General features: G+C 45.9%; 1 protein-coding gene across 1 annotated transcript; it reads left to right on the top strand.

The window, feature by feature from the left end:
• Positions 1-3,853: 3,853 nt before the first annotated feature.
• LOC142584413 (solute carrier family 22 member 12-like) lies at positions 3,854-10,123 on the top strand. The gene is made up of 3 exons (XM_075694561.1): positions 3,854-3,994; positions 8,233-8,401; positions 9,829-10,123. The coding sequence occupies exons 1-3, from the start codon at positions 3,895-3,897 to the stop codon at positions 10,076-10,078; spliced, it is 519 nt and encodes a 172-aa protein (XP_075550676.1). The 5' UTR covers positions 3,854-3,894; the 3' UTR covers positions 10,079-10,123.
• Positions 10,124-16,809: the final 6,686 nt, after the last annotated feature.

Raw genomic sequence — 16,809 nt, 5'->3', positions numbered from 1 at the left:
TACACAATTTTAAATCTACCGCAGTGGGACCTCGTCTGTGACAGGGAATGGCTCTACTCGGCGGTGAGCACAACCTTCTATTCGGGATCGCTACTTGGACTCGCATTATCGGGCCTATTCGCCGACAGGTGAGCACACCCGCATGGCTTGTCTCACTTGACTGATAACGAACTGCCAAGACGCGATAATCTCATAACAGCATCCATTAGCTTAAAGCAGTACTGACGGAAAATGTTGGTCTTTTTTCATAGGTTTACTGGATAGTCGCGGAGAAAGGATTACGCAACGGAGGCTCAATTGCCCGAGAGCGCAACAAATAATTACGCTACCTTTTATTTAGAGGTGGCCAAATACACCAAGTTTCGACAAATCGTATATTACAGGCAAACTCGTCAAATTGGTGTTAGAAAATGTGCTACTCGGTATTTTCGAATATGTGAAACTAACCAAAGATTTTGCAACAACCGACTGTGAAAGTCCTGCTACTGCTGTCCATCTGCTAAACAGAGTGTCACAAATTCTCAGAAGTGAAACAAGGAAAAAGGATTTTTGAAGGAATGTGCGAGCAAAATAGACGATGCAAGTTTTGTTTTCGGTTTCGCGATGGAAGACTACAGGACAACCTGTGACTTGCGCTCGTAGACCGTCATTTAGTGTCTTTGGCTTTCTAGTAATGTAGAATTTTTCTCCTTAATGCCATGACCACGCACACAATTTTCCACGCAACGGGCTCTTTTAGATATGTTTACAGCACACAACTCTTTGAGCAGCTTTCTTTCTTTTCACACTACATCTGGTCCTTTTTCGGCAACAGCTTCTTTAGCGGTTTTAGACAGCTCCCTTCCATACAGCAGTCATTATTTCTTGGAAAGCTTGTGTGCAACCTGGAGAGGAAAATTTTGAGAAGCTATTTGTGCAGTTTGTTAAGGTAAATATGTGATCTTCTGTTTGGAATTTATTCTTTCTTTCTGAGAAGTCGTGAAAGCCGCATTTCTTGGACTAGGCAGTACGGACATTGGACCTAATCCCATAGAAATAAACATTCCTGCTGTAAAAACCTGCATTCATCTCGTTTCTCTATATGATATTCGATTCGCTATTCGTTGCCTAGTATTCGTATTTGATTGATATTGGCAAAATTTGATATTTCTCCAGCTCTACTTTCATATGGGACCATTTCAAAACAGGCCCCAAGAGAAGCGTGTCTTCGGACGTGAAAAAAAAAAAAAAAGAGACTCGTCACGTCACCGAAACTCGGTTGTCGTGGTCTCGTCGTACCAGTTAGCACTGGTGCCGGCTCGCGTGCTACGGACGTGCTGCCCAAAAGCTGAGTCCCTTCAGCACTGGACGGGACAGGCGGGGAGAGAGTGTTCCCCCTGCGTTTTCAAGAAAAGCGGACAACTGGACGGGCCGATTTGACAGCTTTTTGCCGACGCGGTCATTGCGTATGGCCTTCAAACACTAGACCGGGCTAACTGGCGGTCTCCTAAGTTGCTTCTCATACCACGTGACTGCTACATTCCCTTTTGGTAACGTTCTGAATATCTGTTTTCACTTCCGAAGCGGCCCTGCGATTGACGCTCATTTCGAACGGGCCTTTTAAAAAAGTGCTGTGATTAAATTATGGTGGCGCTCTGAAACATTGAAGCCTCATACCGTATTTGCGATGTTGACAGCTACATAAAAATCCAAAGGAAATAAAAAAGCGGAATAAGAAATTTTCGTTTCAGTATTTATTCAACACGGGTAGAAGCTAAGCGAACGTGGGCTGGTTTCTAAACATAAAAATACCAATAAAAATAAAGTAGGGCATAGATGCACTTAACCGTAGTCGGAAAGATGGAACAACTTAATGTAACACCAAAAGAAAACGTTATCCAGATAGCACTGGTGCATTGCTCTTTTGCAAATTTCTGTGCAGTTGGCAGACAAGTAACACTTAGTAAACTGATAAATTAACCCCAAACAGGGATATTTCACATTCGCGCCCGTGCCGTTGGTAACTGACGTCCGCTTGATAAATAATAATAATATTTGGGGTTTTACGTGCCAAAACCACTTTCTGATTATGAGGCACGCTCCGCTTGAAGTATTGTATATCGGGGCATCGTTATGCCGGCCGATCTCTTTTGACCAGAGAACGCTGTTAAAAATGATGAGCTGCTTTTTCTTGGGAGTGCAGCATCTCCTTTTATTTGCATTTGTGAAAAACTTGTCTTATTTTGCCACATGTGGGCATTATACGTGACGCCTCTTGTGCGATTAATATGTATGCAGAGACACCACCTCTTTTTCGGCCTTATCTACACTGACACGAAAGGTATCCACTCTAGCTAAAACAATTTATAATTTATGGCAGAAAAGAGAGAAAGCAAGACAGAGCAATCGAAAAATATAAACATTTGGCAATATTGGAAAATATGAAGTGTAAGGCGTGAAATGCACATTGTTGAAATTGAAAGCAATTATTAAAAATTATTTAGCTAAACGTTTTTCACTCGCAACTGCATTATGTCTAGTTAAGGGAGAATTGAGCTACAATACCTGCTTTTGAACCGACATGCCGATTTTAAAGAAATTCGGTAGAAGGTGTTATCTTTTTGTCGTTAGAACATGCAGTAAATTTGACTACTGTAGCACAAATGCGAAAAAAATGATGTATGTCCCATTGAGCAAATAATTGGGTCACTTTACGAAAACTATCATTTTAAAAATTCTGAAGTTATATAACCTTTATTTGACTAAATATATTCTGGACACTCTAAATTACAGCATAGAATCTGCATAAACCACACCACCATAAAACTAAGTTTGTTTTTTGATGTTACAGTGATCCAGAAATCTATATTTTTATAGAGGCAATTTATAAAATTAAGATGTCCACAGTCTGGTACCCCACAAATTTTGAGCCCACAAACAATCCTACAAACAGTTTTCGCCATTGCAGTTTAGAAACCATTGTATTCCTAAAATTACGAATTGACCAAAAAGCGCGAACTGAAAAAAGGTCAGCTCAAAGATTTCGAGAAATGCCAAATCATATGCAACTCTCGGGCAAGAAAGCTAATTTTCCTATCTTCTTCCGTGCAGGTAACCAAACTTGTCGAGGAACTTCTTTATACGCTTAGGCTTCCGGAACACACAAAATTAGAAAGTGATTTCCGACTAAAATTGCGATTTCTGTCCCGCATGGCTCCTTAAGAAATCAATAAGCGCCAGTGACCGATCGTGTCATGGCAGAATAGAGTAGCAGCGGATTGACAGCAATAAACGGAGTAAAAAGCAAACAGAAAAGCTTATTTGTCGTCGATGCACTTGCACTTGTGCTAAGGGTTGCAGCACACGTTGTATTATATGGTAATACAAGGATGTTGCCGCGTGTAACCGATTTGCCCTGCAGGAACTCAGTCGCTATGCTGCAAAACACGTTGCACGGTTTTACTGCTTTTCTTTAACCGCTTCGAATCAAATAGGCAGTAAAATAGGGCTAGAATATGCATATTTTTTAAAGTCGTAATCTACCACGCTGGTCACCCGCCGTGGTTGCTCAGTGGCTATGGTGTTGGGCTGCTGAGCACGAGGTCGCGGGATCGAATCCCGGCCACGGCGGCCGCTTTTCGATGGGGGCGAAATGCGAAAACACCCGTGTGCTTAGATTTAGGTGCACGTTAAAGAACCCCAGGTGGTCAAAATTTCCGGAGTCCTCCACTACGGCGTGCCTCATAATCAGAAAGTGGTTTTGGCACGTAAAACCCCACATATTATTATTATTACCACGCTGGACGATTAGTTGTTTTAATCATGTGCCTCTACAATCTGCCACGGCTGCTCTGCTGCAGGGTAGGCAGGAAACCCGTGGTCTGCTTCGCGGTCGTGCTACTGGAGGTGGCGGGCATGTCTCTCTACAGCGTCGAGAACTTCTTCCTCTTCAACACACTCCGGTTTCTGGTGGCTGCTTCTGTTTCCGCGGTCTCCTACACAAACTACGTATTGCGTGAGTGCAATCGCTTGGCTGTACGCCGCCGTCACCATGCTTGATAGTTGGCAGGCAATGCTCCGGAAACTGCGCAATTAGCGCAGTCACAGAAGTAGCACTCCTGGCGCTTCATACCGTGGTTGTTTTATAGCGCAGCTTTTAGGCACCCGTTCCTTCGGCGAGCGTCAGCGCAATCGAGCAAACGAGCGCAGTGAAAGAAGAGAGCGAATGCGGAGCGCAGTGGGAGGTGAAAGACGCGAGGATGAAAGCGAAGGAGGAGGGTGCAGCAGAACCATGACCGCAAAGCGGAGGAGGATGTTCGGTGAAAGGGTGAGAAGAAAAGCATATTACGGCGACGATGGCTACGAGATGGCGCCAGAGTAGCGCGCGTCGTTTGTCGACTGCGGCTGCTGTGAATCGCACGCACGCGTCACCAATGCGCTGGCTCACGCGATCTCCGCATTAGCGAGGCAGTGGCGCCATACTTCGCTCCGTTTGCAACGTGCTGCACAAAACAGATTGTCTGCGTCAGCCACTGTATCGCAAAATGAAAGCACGTACAGAGCTGCGCTTTAATTTGGCATTAGGAAGTCTCATAGTCATCGGTCAATTTTTTTTCACCCCGTGACGCTTTCTATGCAATTACTATTTCATACGTTGCAGCTGCGATTGGCAGACCTAGAATTACGTTGAATTACGTGTTATTATGACACCTTTGTGTTTCCGGTGTGCGACGCACTGCTTTGGTCGCGAGCGCAAGCAGTACGCCGTGACCGCTGCTAGCAAGAACGTGTCACTTCACCCGTTCGGTGGTAAATAACATATTTGCGACGTGATGGTGCTACATCATTGACGCATACTGATACAGATATATATATATATATATATATATATATATATATATATATATATATATATATATATATATATATATATATATATATTATTGTGTGACGCCCAATTTTTTGGTCGCGAGTGCGAGCTGTGAGAGAAGTATCGCTAGCATTTTTAACGCTGACTTATATGTGTAAAACGTAAGATAAACTTTTTTTCACAGACGCCGCCATAATACGTAGGAAGTGGCGCCATCTAGTGGAAGTCGCGATGCTGGCTTTGGCGATCGCTTCGTGTGGTACGCCAGACGCACGGTCGGCCGCAGTTACCGGTGGCTGTTATCGCGCTCGCGCGGTCTATTGAGTACGACGTGGCCTCGTCCAAGAGAGAAACGGTTCTGTTTGATGTACCGAAGTGATTTAAGTCGGCATGGCCGGAGTTTCTGCTGGCGTTGAGCTGGATGGAGCACCCAGCGCTATTGCGTGAGCATGTGTTTGAGCGTACGATCATCCTGGGAAGTCAGTTACGTATTTTTGAAGTTTCCTGTCGCGAATGTGCCCTTCTGTATTCTGACTGTAATTATAAACTACGGGTTAGCAGCTGTGAGTAGCTGCGATACATAAGGCGATTCTAAAAGCCTCGGTACCGTTGCGCTGCGGAATAAGTTGTGCTGTTTATAAATTTTGAGAAGAGCTCAAATTGTTTTCTGTGGATACATTGCGCCGACTACCTCGTTTTTTGGACGACGTTTCCGACGCAAGAATAACATAGAAGAGGTTAGTAATAAAAGCATACCGTACACTGTGAATCACACTGTCTTGTGATCACGTGACCGGCAGCGGGCTGCGCGAGCGTCTGAAGCAGTGGTAGACGATGTGGGTTATAGATCACTTTGGGCTCTGCAGTGCATGGTCGAAGCATGCGGCATGGCCTTGCTAGGCCTTACGGCGTCCTTAGCCTGTGAGGGCTCTTTTCCTTTCGAAAGAAGAGGATGAAAAGCCATTTCTTTCCCGTCTCGTTCGTCCCGTTGTCTACGACACATTCACCCGTTTTACAGAAACCATCTTCTCACAGTAGTCGTCGGATTTTTTTCCTGCTGCTGCTTTACAGGACAAAAAGGCAATGCCAAAGCACAAAACTCGTATGTATCATGCTGGTTTGCCAAGCTCACTGACCGCTGTGTTGAGCAACTCTATCGGCGTCATACAGGAGGCTAACGTTGACACAGCACAGGGATTTCAGATCGATTCGGTTTTAAGTGCCTGAGATCGATGTCAGAGGCTGACGCAAATGCTTTATAACGGTTGGCGCTGAGTTGTTTCGGGATTGCATTAGGTTGAGCGTACGCGAGCACGCTTACGTTTTAGTTGTTACGCCAAGCAATCAGATGGTGAGATTTTCCAATTCACGCTGGAAAATCCGAGACACCGCTTCTTTTTGTTCAATCAGAACCGATACAGCCAGAAACGTTCGCAACACGCACGCAAGACGCAGCTGTTGAGGTGCGTCGTACGTTTGCGCAGCCGAGAGAAATAAATGCCCGTGTATTGTAATTACCGTTGCACCGAAAATCTGCACAATGGTTCTTCGACGACCTCGTATGAAACTGACATCACGTAACTTTTCACGGAGAATGAACTAAAGCACCTCCAAATCGCGCACGACGGCAACACATTCAAGCAGCGCCTCGCCGGCTCGCGCAAGCCAGAGAAGAAGGAAAGGCTCACTGCGCTCCATTTCCTCCTCGCCTGGTGAAAAGGTCTATAGCTAACTTGACTAAAGTCACGACAAGGCTTTGACCGTGACTGGCTACTAGGCTAAGACCACGCCCAGACATTGGTACCTGACATTTATGCTCTTCGCGGTTCGCCGGTTTTATGTGCCAAAACCACGATTTCGTTATGAGGCAGGCTGTTTTGGGGGACTCTGGATTAATTTTGACCACCTGGGGATCTCTAACGTGCCCCCAATGCACAGGACCCCACAGACGTTCTTGCATTTTCGACTGGTATCGAAATGCGGCCGCCGCGGCCGGGATTCGATCCCTTGACATCGTGCTTAGCAGCGTAACAGCATAGCCGCTAAGCCACCCCGGCGGGTGCGGTTCTTACATTTCGTCAAGTGTATAATTTGATTTCTGGCAATCGAGTGCAATTAAACTTATCTTCTCAGTGCACTTCAATAATGTTCATCCATGATTTCTGGGTATGATATTGTTATTAAGCAATTTCAGCTCGTATAAGTGCAAGCCGCTACAGTTTAGCAGTGATCCTTTTGAATTTAAGGGAACGTCCAGGAATGTTACCTTTAAGAACACGACCCTGCTCGAAATTAAAGGGGCGAAAGCAACACTGCCTCAAGGCATGTCGTGACCCGCAAACAAAGAGGCAAGCAATAAATTTCACGGCGAGGCTGGTATTGTGAATGTAATAATTGACATGTCGAAAATGCAGTGGCTAGCCGCCCTGAACAGCTACATATATACCATGTACAGGCGACCGATTCCTTAACAGTACGCAAGTATCGATTGGCCGGCCGGTCAGTGCCTTCTAACGGCGCGAAGCGACGAGATCAGCAAGATGTTGCTGATCTCGTCGCTTCGTGCCGTTTGAATACGCTGAATGGTTAGCTGCAATCGACGCTGGCGCGGCGCTGCATCGGTCGATTGTGCACGGGCGCCAGCAAATGGCCCTTTTGTCGTGGTCTCCCTCACCATCACCTTTCATTGGTGTTCACACCCTCTACCAAGACTTTGTTCAGGGCGGTAGAGAATCGCGATGAGCTTACAGCCATAAGCACGTGCCCCTGGCGATAATTGCGAGCATATGTGAGGCATAAACGGCGAAGGTTTAAATATGGTCGAAAAAAAAAAGAACTGGCTAACAGCGCGAAGAATGGGAAGTGCAGACTGAGACGGAGGAAGCGCTGAGTACCAACCAATATTTCATTACGCACCCAACAATATTTACAGAAGCGTCAATATGTAGGAGGGAGAGGAAAACGTGCCAAAGTAGGAATCCTGTCCCTCCTGCCTATTCAAGTTCCTGTATTAATTCCTGTGTGCGCCATAAAATATTGGTTGATAGTCAGCGTCTCAGTCTGCACGTCCCATTCTTTTCGCTGCGACTCGCGTTTCTTTTTTTCGGACATGTACCTACCAACTCAATTAGTTAACACTTTATTACTTTAAATACGCTCGCAACGCTCAACAGGGCCACCTGCTTCTAGCTGTAAGCTCATCCCGATTCTCTACCACCCGCAAACGGTGTTTCTCACTTTAAGACATCATCCGGTTGCTTTATGTATTTCCCCGAAGCAGCCGACATGAGCAACTGAACCGCGCTACCTATACTGAGGTAACGCAGTCCATCAACACACGTGTGTAGCGTACATGATGTCTCTTCCCGTCTTTGCGCACGCAGTGGTTGAGTTCGTCGCGTTGGAACACCGAGCCCTGTACGGAACCTTCACTTATTGCGGCTTCAGCGTCGGTGTCGCTCTTGGCCACGTGATCGCGTACCTGATCCGGGACTGGCGAACAGCGCAACTGGTCATCATGATTCCAACCACATTGCTGTTCGTCGGCTTCTGGTCAGTCTGTTTATCGGTCCGCATTTATGCACAGCACAGCACAGTAGTGTGAATCCCACGTGCCATGCTTATGCGGTTGTTAGGGAGATGCCCCAGACAGCTATATGTGAACTAATATGCGTAAATATTGCGTTCAAGATGGCAACCACTCTTTCATGAAGGTCTCCTTGGCGCATCTAGCTTCCACTACGTTGCCATACCGCCCTCTTCTTAGGACGTGGCTGAGCTTTGTTTCTTGGATCCACTGCCACGTAGCCGTACTTTAAGACCGTTATGAAGCTTTATTTGTTTTTTCTTTATTTTGTCAATATTGCTTAAGGTTTCGCAGAATGGAGCAGTGAAAGGAGATTCTATAGAAAAACCTAAAAGCTACAAGGAGAGACTACCACCAAGGATACTCCATCATTCAACAAAAATTACTTAGAGAAAACGACAGGAATAATAGTCCCAAATTTCAGGAAGGGAGTAAGAAATACTAAAGTCGAAAATTAAAAAGAAAGCTCTAGAACAATATATGGAAAAAGTAACAAATAAACAAAGGAAAAAAAGCGGTTATGGTCTTGTCAAACGATCAGCGTCAGGGACAATCAAGAGCGGTATTTACGGAACGGCATTGACAGTCGAAACGGCAGAACCACGCCAAGGCAGATCGCATGATCAAGGAAAACGAGAGCAAGAAAGCGCGAATGGATATCTGCCGGAACCCACTGCTGAGGTCAAACTGTCATGGTTCAAACGGCAGGCGAGGATACATAGACGGACACTGAATAAACAGAGAGCACTCCTTGAGCCTCTTGAAACCCCATGTACATTAACTTATACTGCACGTTGCCTTCAATGCTTCTCAAGATTAAGTAAAGAGCCACTACTTAACCTATTTATCCTAAATATAATGTAATATGCACGCGTAATAATACGCATGTTGTTTGTTGATTCGTATTTCTGCGGCCACCACTGTTAAAAGCATATGACAGAAATTTTACATGCATATATATATATATATATATATATATATATATATATATATATATATATATATATATATATATATATATATATATATATATATATGTATATATATATATATATATATATATATAGTCAGAATACCGCCATGGACCACAATCTATGGCGGTGTACCTACACGGCGACTCGCAACACGAAGTTGTATATCCATCTCTATGTGCTATGTGTCCGCCAAGAAAAGCAGTTTTTATCATATCGAAAGGGATGAGGTAATCACTTCATACACATACAATCAAGTTCTGTTTCTGACACCTAACAGTGACATAAATAAATGTTTTTAAAATTTGTAATGCACCAGTGAGTATTAAGAAACGGCTTGAAACGCAATTATGTCGCTGCCCTGTCTCCAGGTCTGAGGAGAGGGTACCGCAGTGCCATTAAAGCTGTCGGTATACACGCAGGCTTCTGCCCGAATCTCCTCGTTGGCTTATTACGACACTGCGGATCCAGCAAGCATGCGGCGCGGTGGCTCTCATCCTGCGCAAGAACCGGACACCTCCCAAATCCATCCGCAGCGTCGTCAAGCGCCTCAGGAGCCGTCCGATCAGCATGCTTCACCAGAAGGGCGGCTTGTCATCTGCAGAGTCTGGTGGGAGGCCATCGCCGCGTCGGAAGGCCAGGGTAGACCGTATAACCTCTCTCAGCGCATAGCCCGAATTCCTTTGTACAAGACAAGAGCTCGTAAGAATACGCGATGTGCCCTCTTCGTTTACGGTCAAACGTCGAATTAAGAAGACCAGTTCTTACCAAAAAGTCGATTAAACGAAGGGCCTTTCATTACCGGATACACACTCGTATAGTCTTGCACGTCTGCACCCTCGAAGCAACGAACTGAGCTCGACGTCTTATCAGATTTAACTATGTTTCCGGGAAAACACAGGAGTCTTTTGCATCGAAAACCTCTAACACTTAATGTCTCACATTATTAAACAAAGGTTTGGGAGAAATATGAGCCAAATTTGCGAAAACCACATTTACATTCCGGGTTTCAATTCCAGTGACGGAGAACACTGATCGGTCAAAACAGTTTGCTTCGCCTGCGAAGGAACACAGATGCTCTACGGGCTCACAGTCCAAATGATAGCATGTGCAGGCAATAACTTTACACATATTTTCGGTGTTGAACACATACTTTTATTCACATTAGTCTTTTACGTGTTTCAGGTTTAACGCAATTTCTAATTTAACGAAATATTTTTTTCTGGATTTCATCACCTTCGTTAAACCGAGGTTTAAATGTACAATTCATCTTGGCTACTAGGCGCGAAAACACACACGACACAAGGAAGGAGACAGGACAGGCGCTCTGTCCCATCTGGTCCCAAGATAAATTGTGACCAACTCGCCCAACAAGACGTCCTTTTAAATGTACAACCTAAGGAGGTCCAAGGCACTGCGTGTAGCAAGACGAGCATGGCCAAAACAGCGTGGGACTGCAAGAGACTACCTATCACAGTGGTATCAGATTCACTGTGGGCGAATGCGCAAGCTACGATCCTGATTTGCGTATTCGGGACACTTTAATGTAACTGAAGTACTCATATGTAAACCAGCGGGATCGTTCGGAATGCCTGAGAATGATAACGCAAGGTCCACCACATGGTTTGAGGGGAAGCGGTTGAGACAGTAGGCAGCCATCCACGAGCTTGCCAGTGTGGTCTCGTCGCAGCACCTGACGAAGTGTTTTAAACTGGTATGAATGAAAGGTGAAAGGTTCAAGAGAAAATTGGAAAACGTCATATTCCAGCTGCCAACTGCATTCACTTGGCTAAGAGATAGTTTGTGTTTTAATAGAAAAGGCAATAACCTTGACTACTTATCAGCTGTCTTCGCAGCATAATAATAAAAAGAAACACTCAACTTTATTGTGTGCTGTGACAATCCCAAGACGCAACTGAAACTACAATAGAACTTTTTCGTTAGAGTGTATCTTTCTACTTCGCCAGCGCATCTTATCGAGCAGTTTTAGGGCCATCAATTTTTCGTGTATCTTCATGAAATAACCTTGCCAATTGCTCACACGATAATAAAAACACGCAACGGCAGAAAGAAGGAACTAACAATGGAATGCAATTTTTCTCGTCTTTTTTTCAGGCAGTAGAGTTCGAGCAGCCGGATAAGTCTATACGGGAACTCTTGGTTATTTTCGTCACCCAGTATCAACTTTCGAACACGGCGTTGTGCCTCTCCTGGTGGGTAAAAGCGCCACATGTTCTAGTTTGCAAATACGAAATAACTTCTCTGTGTGGGGCCGTAATAACCGAAAACATACGTTATCTACTGAACGCGGTGGCTGCTATACACTTTTATAGTTAACCAGGGTGTTTTAGATACAGCACTTCCAAGCAACTTTGGTTACCTGAAAACCTAAAGTCTTTAGTACGCCTTTCGCGTTGTTTTGGATCAAGGCAGGGTGTACCGTGGTTTAACTGTTCCAGCCAGCTGCATACACTGCCCAAATGTCTATCATAGGCAGCTCAAGTCCTCATTTACAAGGCGAGCGCTGATAAAGCCCTTACAGAGTGAATTAAAGGACTTTACATGGAATTTTTACGGAGGAGCTTACAGAGGACGTACGTGCCAGATGCACGGCGAGCACATTCAAGTCGCCATGTTACGCAACACGTCATACAACAGCACAACAAGCCATACCTGAAGCACGGGTGCCTGTCCTGCAATGAAATATCTCGTGTGCGATGGCCCTGGTCTGGAGGCGACTTCAGCTCTCTATCGTGCTAATGTGTCATCGTATGAACAGTGGATTTTACTCCGTCCGCAAGCCAACATTACTCGGGTCTTGTAGTCATTGCGGGATTTCGCCCATGTAGGAGTAATCATCGGATCGACTTTGCCACTTTATTTTTCCCCCATTCCCTCTTTCCTGCAACATAAGCTAGCGTGCCTTTAACTTGAATATTACGGTTTTTCCCATAGATTCCGTGCTCTCTCTGCGTACTTTTGTAAGCATGGCTGATATTGTAAATAGATGGCCGATATTGTATCGTAGATACTGAAGCACCTTATACTGGCTGACTGTAGCCAGATCGCTTTGCGTTTCTTCTAATTACCCATTGCGAAAGGATATATTTCTGGGTTAAAATTACTCGATCATCACAGATATTGTCTGGCGGGGTCGTGTGCATACTATCGCTTATAAATTCGTAGGGCCGGTAGGAATCGTTCACAGCTGCGCCTAATAATACAGCAGATGCACTTTCTCAAGACGGGGCTAGGAAGATCTAGTGCTTTGACGCCATGTATTCATCTGCGGTATAACTTACTCTATATAGAGATAGTGTGTGAAATGTTCGATAAGTATTGCTCCTCGAATAGGCAGCTGCAAAGGCCAGCGTCTCACGCTTTGCAGGTTCTCGTGCTCAGTCACGTACTACGGTATCGCCTACGACGTGAGCGCCCAGACTGCGAGCAACGTCTCCCAATTCGTGGTCGCCGCGGTGGCGCCACTCGCGGCCTACGTCCTGATCAGTCGACGAGGCCGGCGGGACGTTCTGGCCGGGTCGCTGATTTTCACCAGCGTGTGCTGCATCGTCATTGCCATTCTCCCGAGAGGTGTATACGGCTACGATCCAAGTTGTTAGGCTGATCTTTTTTTGTTGTTGTTGTTCCTGTTGTGGTTGTCATTATTGTCTGCGTACCGCGATGCATGCTCGTAGGCATGGATGAAGGAAATCGAAACCCACTCTTCATGAAACCGTCCCTTTCGTTTCGTTCATCTCACAAAAAACCGGCCAAACATGGGGCCCTGCTCGGTGTACTCGGCCCAGTCTGCTTAACTTCCTGTGGGCTTTTTTGACGCACACTTGTTCGAGTCCCTGGTAACTACTTCGTACGTTCTTTTCCTAATATGCTGCTGCAACTGCGGTCAATGAAACGTATTAATTTATCATGTTCGTTGCAACGTATACGTACGAGCGCGGCAGGCGCAATTTGTTGTCGCGTACCCGCCGCGGTAGCCCAGTGGCTATGGCGTTGCGCTGCTGAGTTCTAGGTCACTGGTTCAATGCCGGAAGCGGCTGCTGCATCACGACGGGAGCAGAATACAAGAACGTCCGTGTACCGTGCAATGGAAGCATGTTAAAGAACCACAGGTTGTCAAAACTAATCTGTAGACCCACGCTACTCATAATCATATCGTGGTTTTAACACGTAAAACCCCGTTTTTTTATAAATACATATTTTTACTGTCGCGCCAATTCTCACTGCTAAAGACTGTGCGCTCAGCACGGCTAGTGTGGTGGTGGAAAGATGCTAAATCTTACAGCGACATGGTAACGTGTTAAAACAACTCTCTTAGCTTCAACTGTGGCGTGCGATGCTCCTTCCCAGTTGTATCCTTTTTTTCCTTCCTCCATGCTCATAGATCATATGCACTCAAAAAAACCTAGCAATGGCATGTACCACTTTTTAAAACTTCGCTTCCTGTTTTCGCATTGACAGATCGCATAGACTGGTTCCTAGCCATTTTGATTGCGTGGTTCCTTATCAACGTGGCATTCACCGTGGTGTTCCTGTACGCAACCGAAATCTACCCCACGACCATCAGAGCACTGGGCTTCAACTTTGGAGCGGCCTTCGGTCGACTGGGTTCCATAATAGCGCCTATTTTCTACGCAACTACCATGATGGTGCGTCACTTTAGACGTACCAGCGATTTACGTGTGATTGAGAACGTTGTAAAGAGAGCACGATTGTTGTTATGGAACGCGCTTCTGTGTCTGCATCTGCTGTGGATTTGCTACCTGCGCGGCACGCAGTGAAACGATAACGAACACAGGGCGCGGCGGATTGTGATCCACGTTTCTGACACAGGCTGTGCTGCCAGACCACATGTCCAGGCTGTCTAACACGAAACTCAAACCTTACCCAGCATTCATAACGGAGCAGTGCTCAATGTTCAACGAGATAGTTTTATTCAAAAAGTTCAATGAGATAGCTTTATTCATTCTTTTAAATATCAGTAAAAAGAACATACGAAAAAAATTAGACTTTTTCTCGACATCCACACATAAGCACAGAATGCATGCACGCAAGCAACTATGTCGCATGAGCGCAGAAAATCTATCACGACAAGATCAGGCCACCCAACTGTCACCCTCGTTGACTTCCGCCCAACTTTCGGCACTAGTGATGCGCGTTTGCGAAGTGGTCCTTTGGTTCGCGCAAAGCATCTCCGTCACGACTCTTCGTCTTTTGCCACATGCTTGTGTAGAACGCGTACGGATCTCGGATGGTGGGCTACTCCGTCCTGTCCCTGAGCTGTGTTGTGTCCGGGTTCCTGGTGACCAAGCTTCCTGAAACTAAGGAGACTCACCTTCCAGATAAGATCAAGCCCGAGCACAGCTTATTCGAGTACGTGGTTCAAACCTCTCTGCTACCTGTCTACGGCGAACAATTTAGCAGCGTGTTTATCGCTGGTTGTCCCAAATTGTCCTGTTATTCCTTTAGGTATCCCGTATGGTCGCTATATAAATTATGCGAACGGATGTCTTGGTCGAGCCCCCCGTCGCCCTCCCCTCTTTTTTTCAGAGCCAATCGCTTTTTGTGCATTCTTAGAAGCTCTTTATCGAAGTATAGTTGTACGAACCTTGAGGGTCACCCAAGCCACCGCCGTCACCATCAGTGCCGCCATGCTGTCTCAGGTGCGACGGCGAATGTGCGGTCCGCGTCGCCCTGTCCACCGAGCCTGTTCAGCCCTTGTGGCTGAGCGCGTACACTGTAAAATAATTACACCCTTATCCGCTAAATGTGGCTTAATTGGTCTTTACCTCACACTCTTACACCCTGTTTGAGTTTAAGAGCATGAGTTACAGACAGATTTACACCCTTGTTCAGTTGTAAGGGTGTAAACAGTGTTTACATTGTACGCAGCTCGCGCGCCGTGGACAGAGGAAAGGACACAGCACCGTGTCTTTGACATGATCTGCTGCCGCTGTTAAGGCGAACGGCGAGCAGGCAAGAGTCAGCCGAAAAGGATGGCGGCTTGACGCGTGCTGTCTCTCCACGCAACACAGCTGAAATGGTGGAGGCATTTCAGGAATGCTCGCTTTAGGACGACGTGAGCTCCTCGCACTCGGTCCGCCAGCCTTGTGGCCGAGAAAACTCACCGTGATCGAGCGAACTCTGTTCGTGTGCGTCTTTGGGTGCGTTACACCACGCTTGTTTATCCAAAGTCAAGATGGGGGCCGACAGGTGGGGGCGATAAGGAACGCCGACGTTTCGACTGCTGGGCCTATCTTTGTCGAAGGCGGTTTACCCTACAACCTCACCCCAGTTTGTGAGACTGTTATAACACGCTTGTTAAGTAAAGTTACTGCAATTTACACTGCCCACATAACTACAACCCTTACTTCGAGTAATAGCCGGATATCTTATATCGCTGCAGTATTTCGCCTTATACGGGTCGAACTGCGACATCACCTTTTTCCCCACAAGGCGCATGCAAGGTATACCCGACGACGCATTCTGTGTTAATGCTAATTTTGGTTAACGCCTCAAATTTGTGCCAGTTCACTTATATATCTTTACATAGAAGCCTTACCTGGATGTTTTACCACAATAGCAATTGCAGAAATCAACAATAATTAATGCCTTTCCGAGCTTCATGCAAGGGGTTGGGTGCTTCTTTAAAACGTATACATATGCGCCCCATCAAAGAGACTGTGAATTCGCCTTTATTCTTGTTTGAATATGTGTTCTCAGTCGCGATGACTACGTCTTCTTTTCGTGGTTCATCAGTTTCAGCCCAATGTGGTTACCTGGCAGCCGACGTCCCAAGGACACCCATGAAGACGCCAATGCCGATACAATGGTTGACAGTGGCATGCAGATGGCAGCGGTGCTTCACTTGGCTAACGTGCTCGGCGGAATCACGAAATTTGGCGCGAGCGGTAGCAGGCGTTCCGTATTTGACAAGCCAGCAACTTCAAGCGCTGTGCAGGAGCAGCCATCATCGCTTCCGAGTACGAAGCAGAGTTTCATGCAACAGAATGCGAAATCACAGGACCATTCAGCAGGTTTGATTACCATGCCAACTGCCAATTTGTACATAATTCTCATATTATTGTCCTGTGCTGACTACTTGTTGACAATGATGCGTTGCACAACCTCTATGCATGCCGAACCGCTTAAACTTCTCGAACTATAACACACGAACAAACTACTGTTGTACTATAGTGAATGCAGACAAGTAAGAAATAGACGACATGGTGCCTCGTCGGCTCAAATTAGGTATATGTAGTACGAGCCATTGACGTAGTGTCAATAAGTTGTGCTTTGGAGGATAAAGTAGACAACAAGACAGAATTAGGACACAGCAAAAGAGGTAACACAGACAACTATAGTTAATTTGACCTCAATAAATT

This window comes from Dermacentor variabilis, chromosome 6 (genome assembly GCF_050947875.1).
Source record: "Dermacentor variabilis isolate Ectoservices chromosome 6, ASM5094787v1, whole genome shotgun sequence".
Classification (NCBI taxonomy): Eukaryota; Metazoa; Arthropoda; class Arachnida; order Ixodida; family Ixodidae; genus Dermacentor; species Dermacentor variabilis.
The sequence above is the reverse complement of the archived record's forward strand: the minus strand, read 5'-3'. Positions and strand labels throughout refer to the sequence as shown.

Coding starts and splice junctions, on each gene's coding strand:
- LOC142584413 (XM_075694561.1), top strand. CDS start 3,895: ATGTCTCTCTACAGCGTCGAGAACTTCTTCCTCTTCAACACACTCCGG. Junction 3,995..8,232: donor CTACACAAACTACGTATTGC/GTGAGTGCAATC, acceptor TTGCGCACGCAG/TGGTTGAGTTCGTCGCGTTG. Junction 8,402..9,828: donor TTGCTGTTCGTCGGCTTCTG/GTCAGTCTGTTT, acceptor GTATACACGCAG/GCTTCTGCCCGAATCTCCTC.